Here is a 14,681-nt window from a genome sequence, read left to right on the forward strand (position 1 = left end):
CTCCAAAAGGCAGTAATAACAGTTATCCATAAAGCTGGAAAAGACCCCACTCAGTGTACAGGTTATAGGTCCATAAGCCTTCTCTGCCAGGATCTAAAAAAATGTAACTTCAGTTTTAGCAGAGAGGATTCAGACACATATTAGAAAATCAGTGAAGCCAGACCAGAGAGGATTTATTAGTGGATAACATGGTACTGACTAGGGCTGCACGATTCTTGCTAAAATGTGAATCACGATTTTTCTCCATGGGAATTTAGATCACGATTCTCTTACACGATTCAAATTTTTTCAACCAAAATGTATTGCACTCAAGTACAAAAAAAAAAACAGGACATTCAGTATAATAAAGTGCTGGAGTAACAAAAAAATATATTTTCTTTATTTTAGACCCCTTAAAGTGAATAATTTTAAAGATTTAAGTTGTTGAACATAAGAGAACATTAACAATAATAAATAAAAATATTCACATTCTGCATCAACGCCTCTCCTTTACTTTGAATGGAGTGACGTCAAGCGTTGCCGAACTGAATTGTGGGTTCCTCACGTCGCTTCACTGGTGTTGCACGCGGCAGAAGTTGAAAATTTTTCAGCTTTAAGCACCAACGCAGGCGTCAGCCAATCAGATCGCCTTATGCAAATACCCTAGCGCAGAAGCTAGCCAACCCCGTTCATGCAGCACCAGAAAATTATGTGATTGGCTGTTATCGCTATGACGGCGCGTCAGCACCATGGTCAGCACCAAACGCCCTACATCAAGCCTTGATGCTGACACCCCGTTGAAGCAGCGCTGCACAGAATGATCACCGTATGACATCAAAGTACCACAAGAGCGATTTGAATGCATAGGATCCGACTGCTTTCTTATCGCTCTCGTGGTACTTTGATGTCATACGGTGATCATTCTGCGAACGTGCCTATTGACTCCGCTTAGGTCTGCCGCCTTGTTACACGTCACGTGGGTGACAGCGGAACGTGGCCAATGAGGGAGAGGAGAAAAGTGATCGAGATTTATGATTGATTGGTGAATTAATAGTGTTTTGTTATTGTGTGAGTGTGACCAATAACGCGTGAATGCAGTATGATCAGAATGCAAGGAAATACATGGAAGTGAATCGCCGTCATTTAGAAATGAGATTGCATTTATGTATGAATCGAGATCGTGATTTTTTTTCGATTAATCGTGCAGCCCTAGTACTGACAATGTTAGGAAAGCACTAAACATACAGACGATTGCAGGAAAGAGAAAGGTTCCGTCAATATTACTTAGTTTAGACACGGAAAAGGCATTTGATAGATTGGATTGGACATATTTAAAACAAACGCTGGCACATATGGGGTTTCATGACACATTTATAAGAGGGATACAAATATTCTAGCATAATCCTAAATCGAGAGTTAGGGTAAAGGGTCAGCCTAGCAAATTAGCCTAAAAGGGATAATATATATATATATATATATATATATATATATATATATATATATATATATATATATATATATATATATATATATATATAAATCATTACAATTAATTAAGATTAATTATAATTATTTATATCGGCTGACAGTAATAACTGTAGCAGAATTAAATTGCCATCAACTGATCTGTCCGTCCAGCGAACATTCAGTGCAAGTTCATATCAACTCTAAGAAAGGATATTTTCTTGGCTACAGAAAACACTTTCTTAAGTATTAATACATTAGAGCATGTAGTAAGGGTCAAAATCGTAAAGGGACATTAATTTGCAAGGTAGAACCAGAAACTCATGAAATTTGTGCACACAACTTTTATTAACTAAACACTAACGCAAACTACTCAAACAAACATACGTACAATCACTTATACATGGGGAAAGGGCAAATGAGAGTTGATGGATGAAACCATCAGGAAAACCATAGAATGCCGTTATGGAAAGAGTCATTTAACCACCCGAGTAAAACCATCAGCGCCGTTTATAACGGGGTCTATAACTTGTACTAATAACCTCTGTTTTGTTTAGTTAAATGTACAATACTTGCAATGCATTTGGTCGTGACAAGTGTCCGGAATGCAGTCTCAGATGAAAGTCTTTAATGGTTTCAATGTTTTGGATTCCCGATCACGTTCTTCCGGGTTAAAGAGCGATGAATTCCAAAGATGATCTGAGGTAGAAATGTTCTTTCCAGGTAGAGAGTGGAAAAGAGCTAAGAAAGAGATCTGCTGAGGTCCGAGGATCCTTTGTTGAATGGAAAGTTAAGGCCGCAAGGCCTGGCACGAAAACTTAGAAGGTCCAGAAAAAGTTCGGATCTAACAACTTAGGATCTAACAAAACCGCAGACTGCCGGGGCATCACTGAAGTGAGAGCTTTATCTGATATAGAGGTCACACCTCTGGGAATCAAAGGGCCTATGATGACTTGAACTTTTGGAGGGAAAGTTTACAACTCTTTGTCTCCACACAAGGTAATCTGCATATGAACCGGATTGGACGTTGATATACAAACTATTAAAGATTCTTAGAACACGTATATGTTGCACAGGTATCGACATATAATATACACTCTCAATTAGATCATCCGAAGATGAATTGATAGAGACCAAACATGACATACATGAGGTAATATTAACTAGTGTTCTATCATAATCTTGCATAAAACAGGATACAATACGCAAAAACATATACAAGAACAGTAATAATATACACAATGACCTGAAGATATGCGTGTTCATTCAAAGAAAGGTTTTTCTATTAATTAATTAGAGAAGAGTCCATGTCTCTTTCCTAAGGGGAAAAGAAGTGAGTTCCCGCATTCCTTTGAGCAATAAAACAAGTGTTATCAGATGGGTTGCCATGGAACCAGGGGCCTGGAGTCATTGACAGGTATACCAGCACCCAGTAAGCACCCAGTTTGTGTATTGGGTGTGGGGGGGGGGGGTCTGTGACCATTTGTTAATCTAATAACTAATTGATTTGTTAGATCAAATGCAAAATTGTGTGTCTGATTGGTCCAAATGATATAGCTCGCTCTAAGCATTGAACCATTGGCTGAGAGAATAAAATGCAACCATCATATACAAGGAATAGCTGATGAGAGTGGTATTTGTCAAAAGATTGCTCGATATGCACACAACATATTTATTTAAAATCCAATTTCTTCAATACCAGCTGATCTGGATTGTCTAGAAGTATATGAATCCATCTCTGGATATAAAATCAATTCAACTAAATCAGAAGCACTTATGGATTACTGGAGTCTGGCAGGTAGAACTAAATGATAGAGTATATGTCCATAGCAGATAACCCTATCTGAAGAGTTTTTACTAGGGGTCGACCGATATGTGTTTTTCAGGGCCGATGCCGATACCGATTATTACAGACAAAGTAGACCGATAACCAATATATTGAACTGATATATATGTCTGGTGTAAAAATGAAAATGAATGTCAAAATTAAGAATAACAAGGGCTCTGACAAAAATGGAAAAGTTTTGCTCAGCAAGAAAAAAAATTTGAGGGAACATTGTTCCCACAGGTCCTTAAATTTGATACAACTACACTTAAGAGTTTTTAAGGCCTTAGTTTTAAATACGTTAAATGGCATAAAAAAATATTTTTAAAATGGCCTTAAATAGATTTTTAAGAATTCTGCAGATACCTTGTAAATAGTAAAATAAAACTCTTTCCTTGATATTTGTGTATTGAAAATGTTTTTGATTGACATTTATGGGCTTTATTTTATTTGGGCTAGTTAAATTAATTTTCGGGCTACCAAAATCTGAAGAGTACCTGCCCGAAGGGCTACCAGAGATTTTGAAATTTTGCGAGCCCTGCCAGGGGTGCAAATTTGCTGAGGGGTATGCAAGATCATTGTTGTCACCCCCACAAAAATGTCAGTTTTGGTCGAATTTGAGATTTTCATTAAGCCTTCTTCTAGCGATCCCAATACTCCAAATAGTAATTAAATATCTAAAATTATCTTTATTTTTCACGTTTTATGAGAGGAGTACCTTTTCTCTGCTCACTTCTGGACAACTGCTGTTGCTTCTCAACACAAGTTGTAGATAGATTGTTGCAAAGCACAGCATTCCAGCTTTGTGAATTCTCGATTATATGAGTCCAAACCAATGAAATATGATTTTAAATCCCATGCTGATGAAAACAAAACGATCGCGCTGACTGACATTTGCAAAGCGCGTGCATAAGATGCACCTTTCCGCAAGTGCGCGATCTCCCTACATTATTGCAAAATATGTTTTGGTGAGATTCACACAAACAAAATATGTTTTGTCTGACATGAACGTTTAGTTAATGGTTGGGGAAAAATCTGATGTGTAACAATATATTATATCCATGCGTTACAGTAGGTCCTAATCTCAATGTCAATCTGAAAGACTGAATCACTCGCTGCTCTTGATTAAACTACTGTTTATTTGCACCTTTGTTCTTATATTTAGTAACAAAGATAAAATAAAAAATAGTTAGTGATTAATAATACAGTAATTATTATAAAGAAAATAATTGGAGGAAAATATGCAACATTGCTTGGTGATTTTGCTTTGGAATCTTCAGAAAAGTTAAACTAGATTTTTTTTTTTTTTTCTCAAAATCAACTGTGCTGACTCTAAACAGCTGTAGCTCAGTTATTTATTTATTTTGTCCAATTCCAAGAAGTCACATATCATTTTGAGAGTATTTTAATGGAGAATGAAAATCAAAAGAACTAATTTTAGAAAAATGCTCATTCCGACTCATTTTGCCAGCACGGGTCACAATTTATTCCCTAGCACTAACCCCTCTCAGAAGACTTTGTCAATCAGGGGTGAAAAAAGTGACAAAGATGCCACCCTCCTCTCCCATGATTCCTTACCACAAAAAAACATTGCCATATTGCTCCCATTCTAAATTATGCCTATTTTTATATACATTTACTCAAAAAGGAAGCAGTATATATATTTTTTTTAATTAATGTAGATATTTCATGGAAAACGTGCCACACAAGGGGGAGATTTCTGCCGCCTGGTTGAAATTCACTTAGCAAAATTAAAATGACTTTATATTACCACTATGACCAGTAGATGGCTGCAGAGGATCACTCATTGATACATTTGGCTTTTCTAATACAGTTATTTTCACTGTTTGCTTTAGGATTTATATTTAGACATTAAAAAAATCACTATTATAACAATTATTATAACACTTTTTGTCAAGGTTTAGCACTGTTTTTACTATAGGATAAATAGTATGAAGAGTTTTCAAAAACTTGTGATCACCAGAAATGATCTATTTTGAATTCAAAATAAGGGACTCAAAATAAGGGACTAGTTGAGCTGTACTCATTTTAATGCATTGTTTTCCTCCCCTTTGTCTTTTTCTGTTCTGCACCCCAGAACATTTCCCTCCTCTATTCATTTTATTTAGGATAATTCAGTGTAATAATGTCAAATAAGCGATTGATGCTCACTTGATAATAAAATTTATTTTTAGAAAAAAAAGAAAAGAAAAACTTCTTTCATCTTTGTTTATTTGTAAAAAGTAATTGTTTGGTTATTTATAAAATTTTATTAGAGAAGATTTTCACAGCAAGATTTCGGCAAAAATGTAGCTAATCAGAATCATGGGTTCGAATTAATCTCATAGCCCATGAACACGACAAAAATGTAGGTCTCTGTTAATTGCATTGTGGTTTGCTTTGGATAAAGTAAATGTAGCTTAAACGTAAGAGCCCTTGAGCAGATCCAGTGGTATTGAGATGTGGGAAGGTAGGAGATTACACACATATTTTGGGAATGTCTGAAAATATGTACATTTTGGCAAGGGATAAAGGATGAGATTATGAAAATCCTGCATATAGACTTCCTTTTTACTCCCCTGTTTTTCTTGCTTGAAGGGATACCCCAGGATTTATTTAGTAAAAACCAGAGATATATATATTACACATAGGGCTGGGCGATATGGCCGAAAAAATTATCAGGATAAGTTTTCTCATATCAGTCGATATCGATAATCATCACGATAAATGTCAAATCTTTATTTTTTCAAGTTTAAAGACAGATTTTTGCTCCAAAGTGAAAGTTGTAGAAGCCAGACCATTAATTTTCCTTAACAAAATAAATATCTAAATAGAAAAATGTATTTCTTAGTTTCTGCATGTTCTAATGAGTGATATTGTTTCAAATCAAGAAACAGTTTTGGGTTGCCTGATAATATTAATAATAATATCACTTTTTTGTCACTTAGAAATGCACATTTGATAGTAGCTTGCGTTAGGATGCAGAGGTAAAGTTTTGTTCATTATCAAAATCAGTAACAACTGTAAAAATTGTAGCAATTTAAGCATTGGTCTCCCATAATAGCGTACATTTAAATCATGATAAACAATTAAAACTACATATAGCAACTCAATACCATGGTAAAAACTATAACTAGGCCTATATGGTTTTTAGGTAACCTATTTGTATGAAAAACAGTAGTCTAAAAACATTCAGTATAAATGCACACATGCTATAGCTTAATCACAAATACATAATTATATACCATTACTCCTGTAATAAAATTCAGTGTGAATATCCCACATTTCTGGCACAATACCATGGTGCAGTGAGTGTTACTACAGTAAATCAGTAAATCCATGGTAAATGATGGCAATGTGTAGATTGTCAGAAAAGTCAGAAAAGCCTTCTGACTGTCTCGTTGCACACAATGTTTCTCCTGTTTGGCTTTAAACTACCACAGAGTCGTTTGTGTTCTCCGCTGAATTCAAGCGCTTCACACTGGATCTCACAGCGCGGTTCAGTGCTCGCGTGACCGAGTAAACGCATCTGATTCTGCTCTAGTGAACTCGCACCGCCTGGCAGTTTGACTTTGATCCAAGCGGATAAACGGTCCGTGTGTCGCGGTTCAAATGAACTGTTTCGTTCCGCTTTTGGCGCATAAACATTTTATCGAACATTTATCGAACTCTTTATATCGTTTTATCGAGGAAAATTATATTGCGATAATTATCGTTATCAAATTATCGCCCAGCCCTAATTACACATACTCTTATTAAGTGCAAGAAAAAGCATAACAATGAATTGGATGAAGCCACACCTCCAACAATGGCCCAGTGGATAGAAAAACTTGAATCTATTTATAGAATGGAATATATGACTGCTGAACTCCAAATAGTCCAGGTGATATGTGCAAAATTTGAGGTGATATGTTCACGTTTTCATAAAGCATGAAATTTGGTACACTTGTATAGTTTGCGGCCCTAAACATTTTCAGAAATGGAGCCATGGCAAAAACACCTTGTAGTTGCCATGGCGACCATTTTACTTTCCGCCATAACCAAATGATGTATTTTGTGTCATATCTCCTGAACCAAACATGATAACACAGAAAAGGTGATGTCTACCTAGTGGTGGGCGATATGGAAAAAATATAATATCACAATTGTTTTTAGAAATATCACGATTCACGGTTTTATCACGATTCTTTGTCATGTTGGTTTTACTATTTTGGTTTTACAAGTTGTCTGAGCATTACAGCCAAACTAGAAAGACAAAGCCTTTCAAGGTAACAAAAAAAAATAAAAATGACATGCCAGATATTTAGGCCAAAGTGGGCGAAGATAAAAATCTGTCATTATTTTATCTTTCTTATTAAAAAATAAGAACAAAGATACACATTACAAATACACATAATATACAAACAAAACAAACAGTGCTTTATTTTCAGGTACAATATGTGTATTTAGCAGGAGCATTCAATGAAATTGAATGAACAAATATAAAAATAAAACACTACATAGACTGATTCCTAAAGCAGCTGTATTAAAGTTTTTCAGTCAAGAATAGTGAGTGATTTTTCTCTTTGCGTTTTGTTGTTTTGTTAACGTTAAATGAATAATTCCCCCAAAAATAAATATTCTGTCATAGTGTTTTATTTTATACCATCATTTACTCAAAAGTTGTTTTAAACCTGAGTGAGTTTCTTTCTTCTGCTGAACATAAATGCTATTTTGAAGAAGGTGGAAAACCAATCAGTTGCTGGTCCACAGTGAGTTCCATAGGAATTTTCTTTCCTGCTATCAAAGTCAATGTGAACCAGCAACTGTTTGGTTACCCTCATTCTTCAAAATATCTTATTTTGGGTTCAGCACAAGAAATTAATAGAGGTTTGGGACAACATGTGAGTTAGTAAATAATGACAGAAATTAAATTTTAGGGTGAACTATCCCTTTAATGACAGTCGACAGCATGTTTAGTGTCCTGTCCCTTTAAGACCTGCACGCATCGAATATACAGACACGCATGCGTTTCTCTCTTAACTATTGTATGTAATTATTGTTACTGTATGTAAACCTTGTGTGTTTTGACAGTATTAGCGCAAAAGATAACTTAGTTGAGTAATCAGGCGCTGTTAGATAGGCTTTTTAGTGCATGCGCTTCAGGTGTATGTGCTCAGAAAAAGCGCACGTCAGACCAGCGCGCGAATTAAACATTTAACCAGCAAGGCTTGTATGCAAATAATGTACTTTTGCGATCGCGAATAAGTGCAGTGTCCTGTCAGAGTAGCTCTACTGTTGTATGTCGTGTTGTACAGTATATAGAGATGGAGGCGCCAGAGCTGCAGCTGATAGAATGTGTGCTGTAGCACGATACTACGATATTTCTTCAAAAGCAGATCGTGGAGACATTTTTATCGTCCACGATCAAAAATCGTCATATCGCACACCCCTATCCTATGTTTTGATGGTCAAGGATTACAATGATACCATATACAGCAACATAAATGTTCAGGTGAAGAGTTAATGATGAAATCAGCAATGTAAGAAGAAAATAACAGTATCACAGCATTTACAAAAGTCCATATTATGGCTATTATTTTTTTTTTCTTTCTTTGATAATTAACTAATATTTTATTCAATAGCACAATAAAATGATGTTTTAATTAATTATTAATTCGTTACATTTAGCGCTTTTCTGGGTACTCAAAGTACTTAACATGGAAGGGGGAATCCCAATCTCAACTGTGCAGCATCCACCTGGATGATGCGACAGCAGCCATATTGCACCAGAATCCCCACCACACACTAGCTAAATAATATTTTATTCAATAGTACAATAAAGAATTGTTTTCAAGAATAGAATAATTTATTTCAAAGACATAAAAAAATATAATCTTAAGTAAGTGTATTTTTCCTTAGCTCTCTGGTAGAGTAAGGTAGGCAGTAGTATGTTTCCAATACATTCTTGTTCTCTCTCTACAATGCTCTAACATCACAGGCAAATGGCAACGCAATATTGCTAAGCTGCGTATTATCTGCACCTCTTCTGCTGCACCTCTATCATTTTCTCTGGGTCTCTGGAATTGTCAGTCAGCGGTCAACAAACTTAATTCTGTCTATTGCTTCTCAGTCTACTCTTAGTATCTTGGGCTTGACTGAGACCTGGATTCGTCCAGAAGACTCCACAACCCCTGCTGTTCTCTCTAACAACTTCCCTTTCTCTCACACCCCCCATCAGTTTGGAAGGGTACTGGTCTTCTCATTTCTAATAATTGGAAATACTCAACCCGCTCTTCCCTATGCATTAAAAATGTACTGAGTAGTTAAACTCCCTATTGTAATGATTTATCACCTTCCTGGTCATATATAATCCTTTATAGAGGAGCTGTAAGGGCTGCTGTCCTAATTCTTTGTGGATGGCAGTCTACTTGTAGTCTTTGGTGACTTTGAAATCCATCTGGAGAAGCCTTACACTACAGACTTCCTAGCTTCATTCGATCTCAGATGGCTTACCACCACAAGCACTAACAATCAGGCAGCCAGCTTGACTTAATTTACACATGCAATTGTATCACAGACAACATTTGGTAAAACCTCTAGACATCTCATTTCTTTATTATATTTAACCTACATAATACTACCTGTGTGCCACCAATTCCTCTACCAGTTACTTTTAGGCAAATCTATCCTCCCTTTCATCCTTCCATGTTTTCCCTGTAGTGTCATCCTCTCTTCCCTCACCCACCCATTTCTCATCTCTGTAAATACAGCAAGTGACACTTTATGATCCACTTTAACTTCATTGAGCAAGTGAGGCAAAGCAAATGCACACGTGCAAGTTGAAGGAAAAAATATGATCTAATTGAAAGAGAACAACTGCACACTCAATTAGGCTATTTAGTTTGCTTAAGTGAGTGTGCAGTTGTTCTTTTTCAATTAGTCCACCTTAACTTCATGTCAAGACTATATCTGTTTAGAGAGGCCAGTGCATACTACCCCTTCTAACCTAAAAAGTTGCCCCATGTATCATCATCTTTACTGTATTTTTGATGAGCAGTCTTTTGAGTGGCTCAATGTAATAGATTTCTCTAATATAAAAAAATGAAGTATGCTTGACCAAAATTTTTTTGGGAAGAAGAATTTATCGAAGATGGTAGTGTAGCAGTTCTTCAATAGCGATGTTAGCATGTCTTCCTTCAAACAATCTTAACCCCTGTATAAATCCTAGCTTCTCCCAAAGTTCTGACTGTGGGATATAATGGTATACCTGAAGACAAAAGGGCTAGAAACAATACTTTTAGGACCTTCCCCCTGGAGATCCTGCAATCTACAAGACGTTCCTGAGGAATGCTGTTCCTTTGTCATTCTAATGGAATGGACCATTTGGTTCACATCTTTATAGACAAAGTTACATTATTTATTTCACAGAATGACCACCTGAACTTTAATCAATCTGGTTTCAGCAGCGGCCATTCAACTGAGACTGCTTTGCTGTCGGTCACTGTAGCCAAATGTATTCCAAATCATCAGTTCTTATTCTGCTGGATCTATCTGCCACTTTTGACACTGTGAATCATCAGATTCTCCTGTCTACCATCACCGGATCTGCACTCCACTGGTTTGAATATCTCACAGGTAGGTCTTTCAGGGTTTCCTGGGGAGGAGAGGTATCCAAAGAACACCAACTGGTCACAGGGTTTCCTCGGGGATCAGTTCTTCTACATCACTGGGACCCATTATTGAAGCACATGGTTTCTCCTACCATTGATGACACACAGCTCTATTGTTCATTTCAACCAGACATTCCAATAGTAGCTGCATGGATCTCAGGCTGCCTGACAAACATCTCGGCATGGATGAAAGAACATCACCTGCAGCTAAACCTGGCAAAGACTGAGCTTCTCATTTTCCCTGCCACTCCGACTCTACAGCATGATTTCATCATCCTGCTAGGTTCATCAAAAATTATTCTTTGGTGACCAATTGACCTTCAAGGGCCATTTTATAAAGACAGCTCGATCATGCAGGTTTGCACTGCACAACATCAGGAGCATCAGGCCCTTCCAAACAGATCATGCTGAATAACTTCTTGCCCAGGCCGTTGTCATTTCTAGGTTGGACTATTGCAATGCTCTTCTAGCTGAACTTTCATCATGCGCAAACAAACTTCGACAAATGTTTCAGAATGCAGTGGCATGACTGGTCTTCCATGAGCCCAATAGAGCCCACTTCACACCTCTCTTTATCTCCCTGCACTGGCTACCGGTTGCGGCTTGCATCAAGTTCAAGACATTGATGTTTGCGTACAGAATAGCCACAGGTTCAGCACCCTCCCACTTCCTCCTCACTCTTATGAATCTACATCCCCTCAAGAAGCCTGAGATCTGTAAGTAAGTGATGCCTTGTGGTAACATCACAGGGAGGCATTTTCGTTCACCTTTCCTGGTTGGTGAAATGATCATCCAACACCAGTACTTAACAGAACACCCGACACATTATATGTCAGCAACACTAATTTAATCCTATACCCAACCCATTTGGCATAAAAACTGCAACCTGAACCACACCTGCATTAAATATCCTACATGAGGTAGAAAAAAACTCATTTATTAAACTTTTATTCAAATTGTGAATACATTAAATACAGAAAGCAAACAAAGAGCGCTCCCTTTAATATAATCACTACAGCTGTCAATCAGTGGCAGCACGATTGGCTACATTGCTCAGCGTGTACTGGACCAAGTCGAAATAGTCTTGCCTGATTGTTAGGTCCTGCAACCTGCCCGTGCTTGTCACCGTCCGGCCCGCACCTGCACCACACCATACGCATAAATATTATTCCACCCGTTACACCAAATATTAGCAATTCACCTGCGTGTACCCGCCCGCATGTAGGACTCTGGCTTCCCCCTTGTGGAAAACATAAAAGACAACTCTGGCCCCAGAGAGTGATTGTAAATTAAATTTACATGAAATATGTTTGAAATTTCATTCTGCATCTTCTGAGATTTCATTGTAATCCTTCTCATAAAGTCACTAAATTAACCATTAACTGTTCACCTGACTGCGATGCCGCTTGTGTGTGATGTTAGAGGGCTGTTGAGAGAGAACAAGAATGTATTTGGAAATACACTTACCTGAGATGATATATATATATATATATATATATATATATATATATATATATAAAATAGTGTTCTTGAAAAAAAATCTTTTAATGTATTATTGAATAAAATAGTAGTTAATTATCAAAGAAAGAAAAAATGAATAGCCATAATATGGACTTTTGTAAATGCTGTGATACTGTGAAGCTCATTGCTGATTTCACCATTAACTCCTCGCCTGGACAATTTATGTTGCTGTATATGGTATCATTGTAATCATTGACCATCAAAACATAGGGGTATACATCACCTTTTCTGTTATCATGTTTGGTTCAGGAGATATGACACAAAATACATAATTTGGTTATGGAAAGTAAAATGGTCGCCATGGCAACCACAAGGTGTTTTTGCTATGGCTCCATTTCTGAAAATGTTTAGGGCCGCAAACTCCAAGTGTACCAAATTTCATGCTTTTATGAAAAAGTAAATATATATACATAAAATTTAACATATCACCTGGACTAAAATGAAACTGGACAATATTATACAAAGGTGGACACCTGTTACTATCTGGACGCATTGAAAATTAACTGATCAGTAAGGAGCTTGACTTATTCCCTGTATTATTTGACAATGTTGTAAGTGTCTTCTTTCTATTCTTCTTACTTATTTGTATTATTATTTATTTTTCTATGAGCTTCTGCTGTCAATGAATGTTTGGTTCTAATTTGCTTTAATGTATAAAAAAAAACAATTTAAAAATAAAAAAAAATAAAAACTTAAATGTATTTTGTAATTATAGGCCTAAACAAATTTTGAATTTGATATGCTCTCAACTAATACACGGTGTAAAAAAATATTATTATTATTATTGTAAGGCACATTGGTTAATAGTCAATATTATAATAGTGCTGTAAATTTAACTGAACTGTCAAATGGGTTTTATCCTGTTCATTATTATTTCGAAGCAACTTTGCAGTAAAATATTGCCGTACTAATACTAATATATGAAATTCCACAGGTGAAAAAAAAAGCCTCAAAATATTTGTAAATTTGTCTCCAGAAAGCAAGCCAAGTGCGATGGTGGCAAAGAAAGAAAGAAAGAAAGAAAGAAAGAAAGAAAGAAAGAAAGAAAGAAAGAAAGAAAGGTGTTAGTATTGGAAGGGGAAAAACTTGTGAAACCAGTTTTGCTCTAGCAGAGTCATTGTTTACTAGGCCTGCAAGTTGTACAATAGAATGATACTTTAAGAAACTTTATATAGAGTAGGCTACTTTTTACTTGTCTACCAAATACTTTTAGATATTGGCTTTCTTATGATTGTTTAAATCATAGCCCAAGGAAAATCATGGAAGTGTTTTTTTTTTTTTTTGATCGAGTAATCACTTACCTGATCCAAAGGAACTCCAAGTTGATCGCTGACTGAACTTAACCAGGTACATCCAGTAGTTTTAAACGCAATGTCTGTGTTTTCCTTTTTGTCCATTCTGCGTGGTGTAGATCCCGGTATCACCTCATAAATATCGTCGTTGTATCGCCAAACTTTACAGATATCATCACAATTACAGCACGGTGAAGACGAACCAAAGGATCCGTAACACTGAGGTAAAGTTGGATGTATCGAAGTAGATTTTGAAGGCGGGGTTGGTTGAGTTGTCAGCTGGGCATATGGTGTGATCTCATTGGAGTGTGTGAAAATCACACATTATACAATAGGCTCGTTTTGAGATGCAAAACGCTTCACGCTTAAAGTATACAAGAGTAGGCGGCTGTAGTCAGGGGAGGAGTGATCTTTTCGTGTGGTAATATTTCATTTATTTTAATTATAAAAGCCCTAAATAGTAATGTACCTAATTCTAGTTTAAAATAACTTTTTGTTTTTCTTATAAAAAATGTGTCCATAAATCTCTCATCAACTGTTCCCGTACCATACTTTATTTCAAAATAGTAGAATTATCCCCCACAATTATGTAAGATACAGGAATTTGTGTCACTTTTTATTAAGGTAATTTTGGTGCAAAACAACTGAGCGTCCGTGGCAGCGGAATTGAAGTTGTAGAGCAGTGGTTCTCAACCTTTTTTGGGCAAGCGCCCCTTCCCATTCTCCAGGTCCCTCACCACCCCCAATAAAAAATAAAACAGTCTAATTGTCTTCACTGAGCATTACAGTTGATTATTATTTTGTGTTTATAATGAGGACTGTTATTTTTACACCTTTCAAATGTATGGGGTCATTATGATTTTTAAGAAATTAAGTTAATTTAAGGATACATTGAATTGATCAAATAAGACAGTGAAGTACTTTTTACGGTAAAAAAAAAAATTGAAA

The 14,681-nt window shown here is 36.3% G+C and overlaps 1 protein-coding gene across 1 annotated transcript in view; it reads right to left on the reverse strand.

Annotated features, from left to right (window-relative positions):
* mboat1 (membrane bound O-acyltransferase domain containing 1) overlaps positions 1-14,084 on the reverse strand; it is a 150,397-nt gene extending 136,313 nt beyond the window's left edge. The window contains exon 1 of the mRNA XM_079445877.1: positions 13,743-14,084. Within this exon, the coding sequence (XP_079302003.1) occupies positions 13,743-13,838 (96 nt within the window). The 5' untranslated portion in view covers positions 13,839-14,084. The remainder of the gene's footprint in view (positions 1-13,742) is intronic.
* Positions 14,085-14,681: the final 597 nt, after the last annotated feature.

Source organism: Barbus barbus (assembly GCF_936440315.1).
Source record: "Barbus barbus genome assembly, chromosome: 21".
Classification (NCBI taxonomy): domain Eukaryota; kingdom Metazoa; phylum Chordata; class Actinopteri; order Cypriniformes; family Cyprinidae; genus Barbus; species Barbus barbus.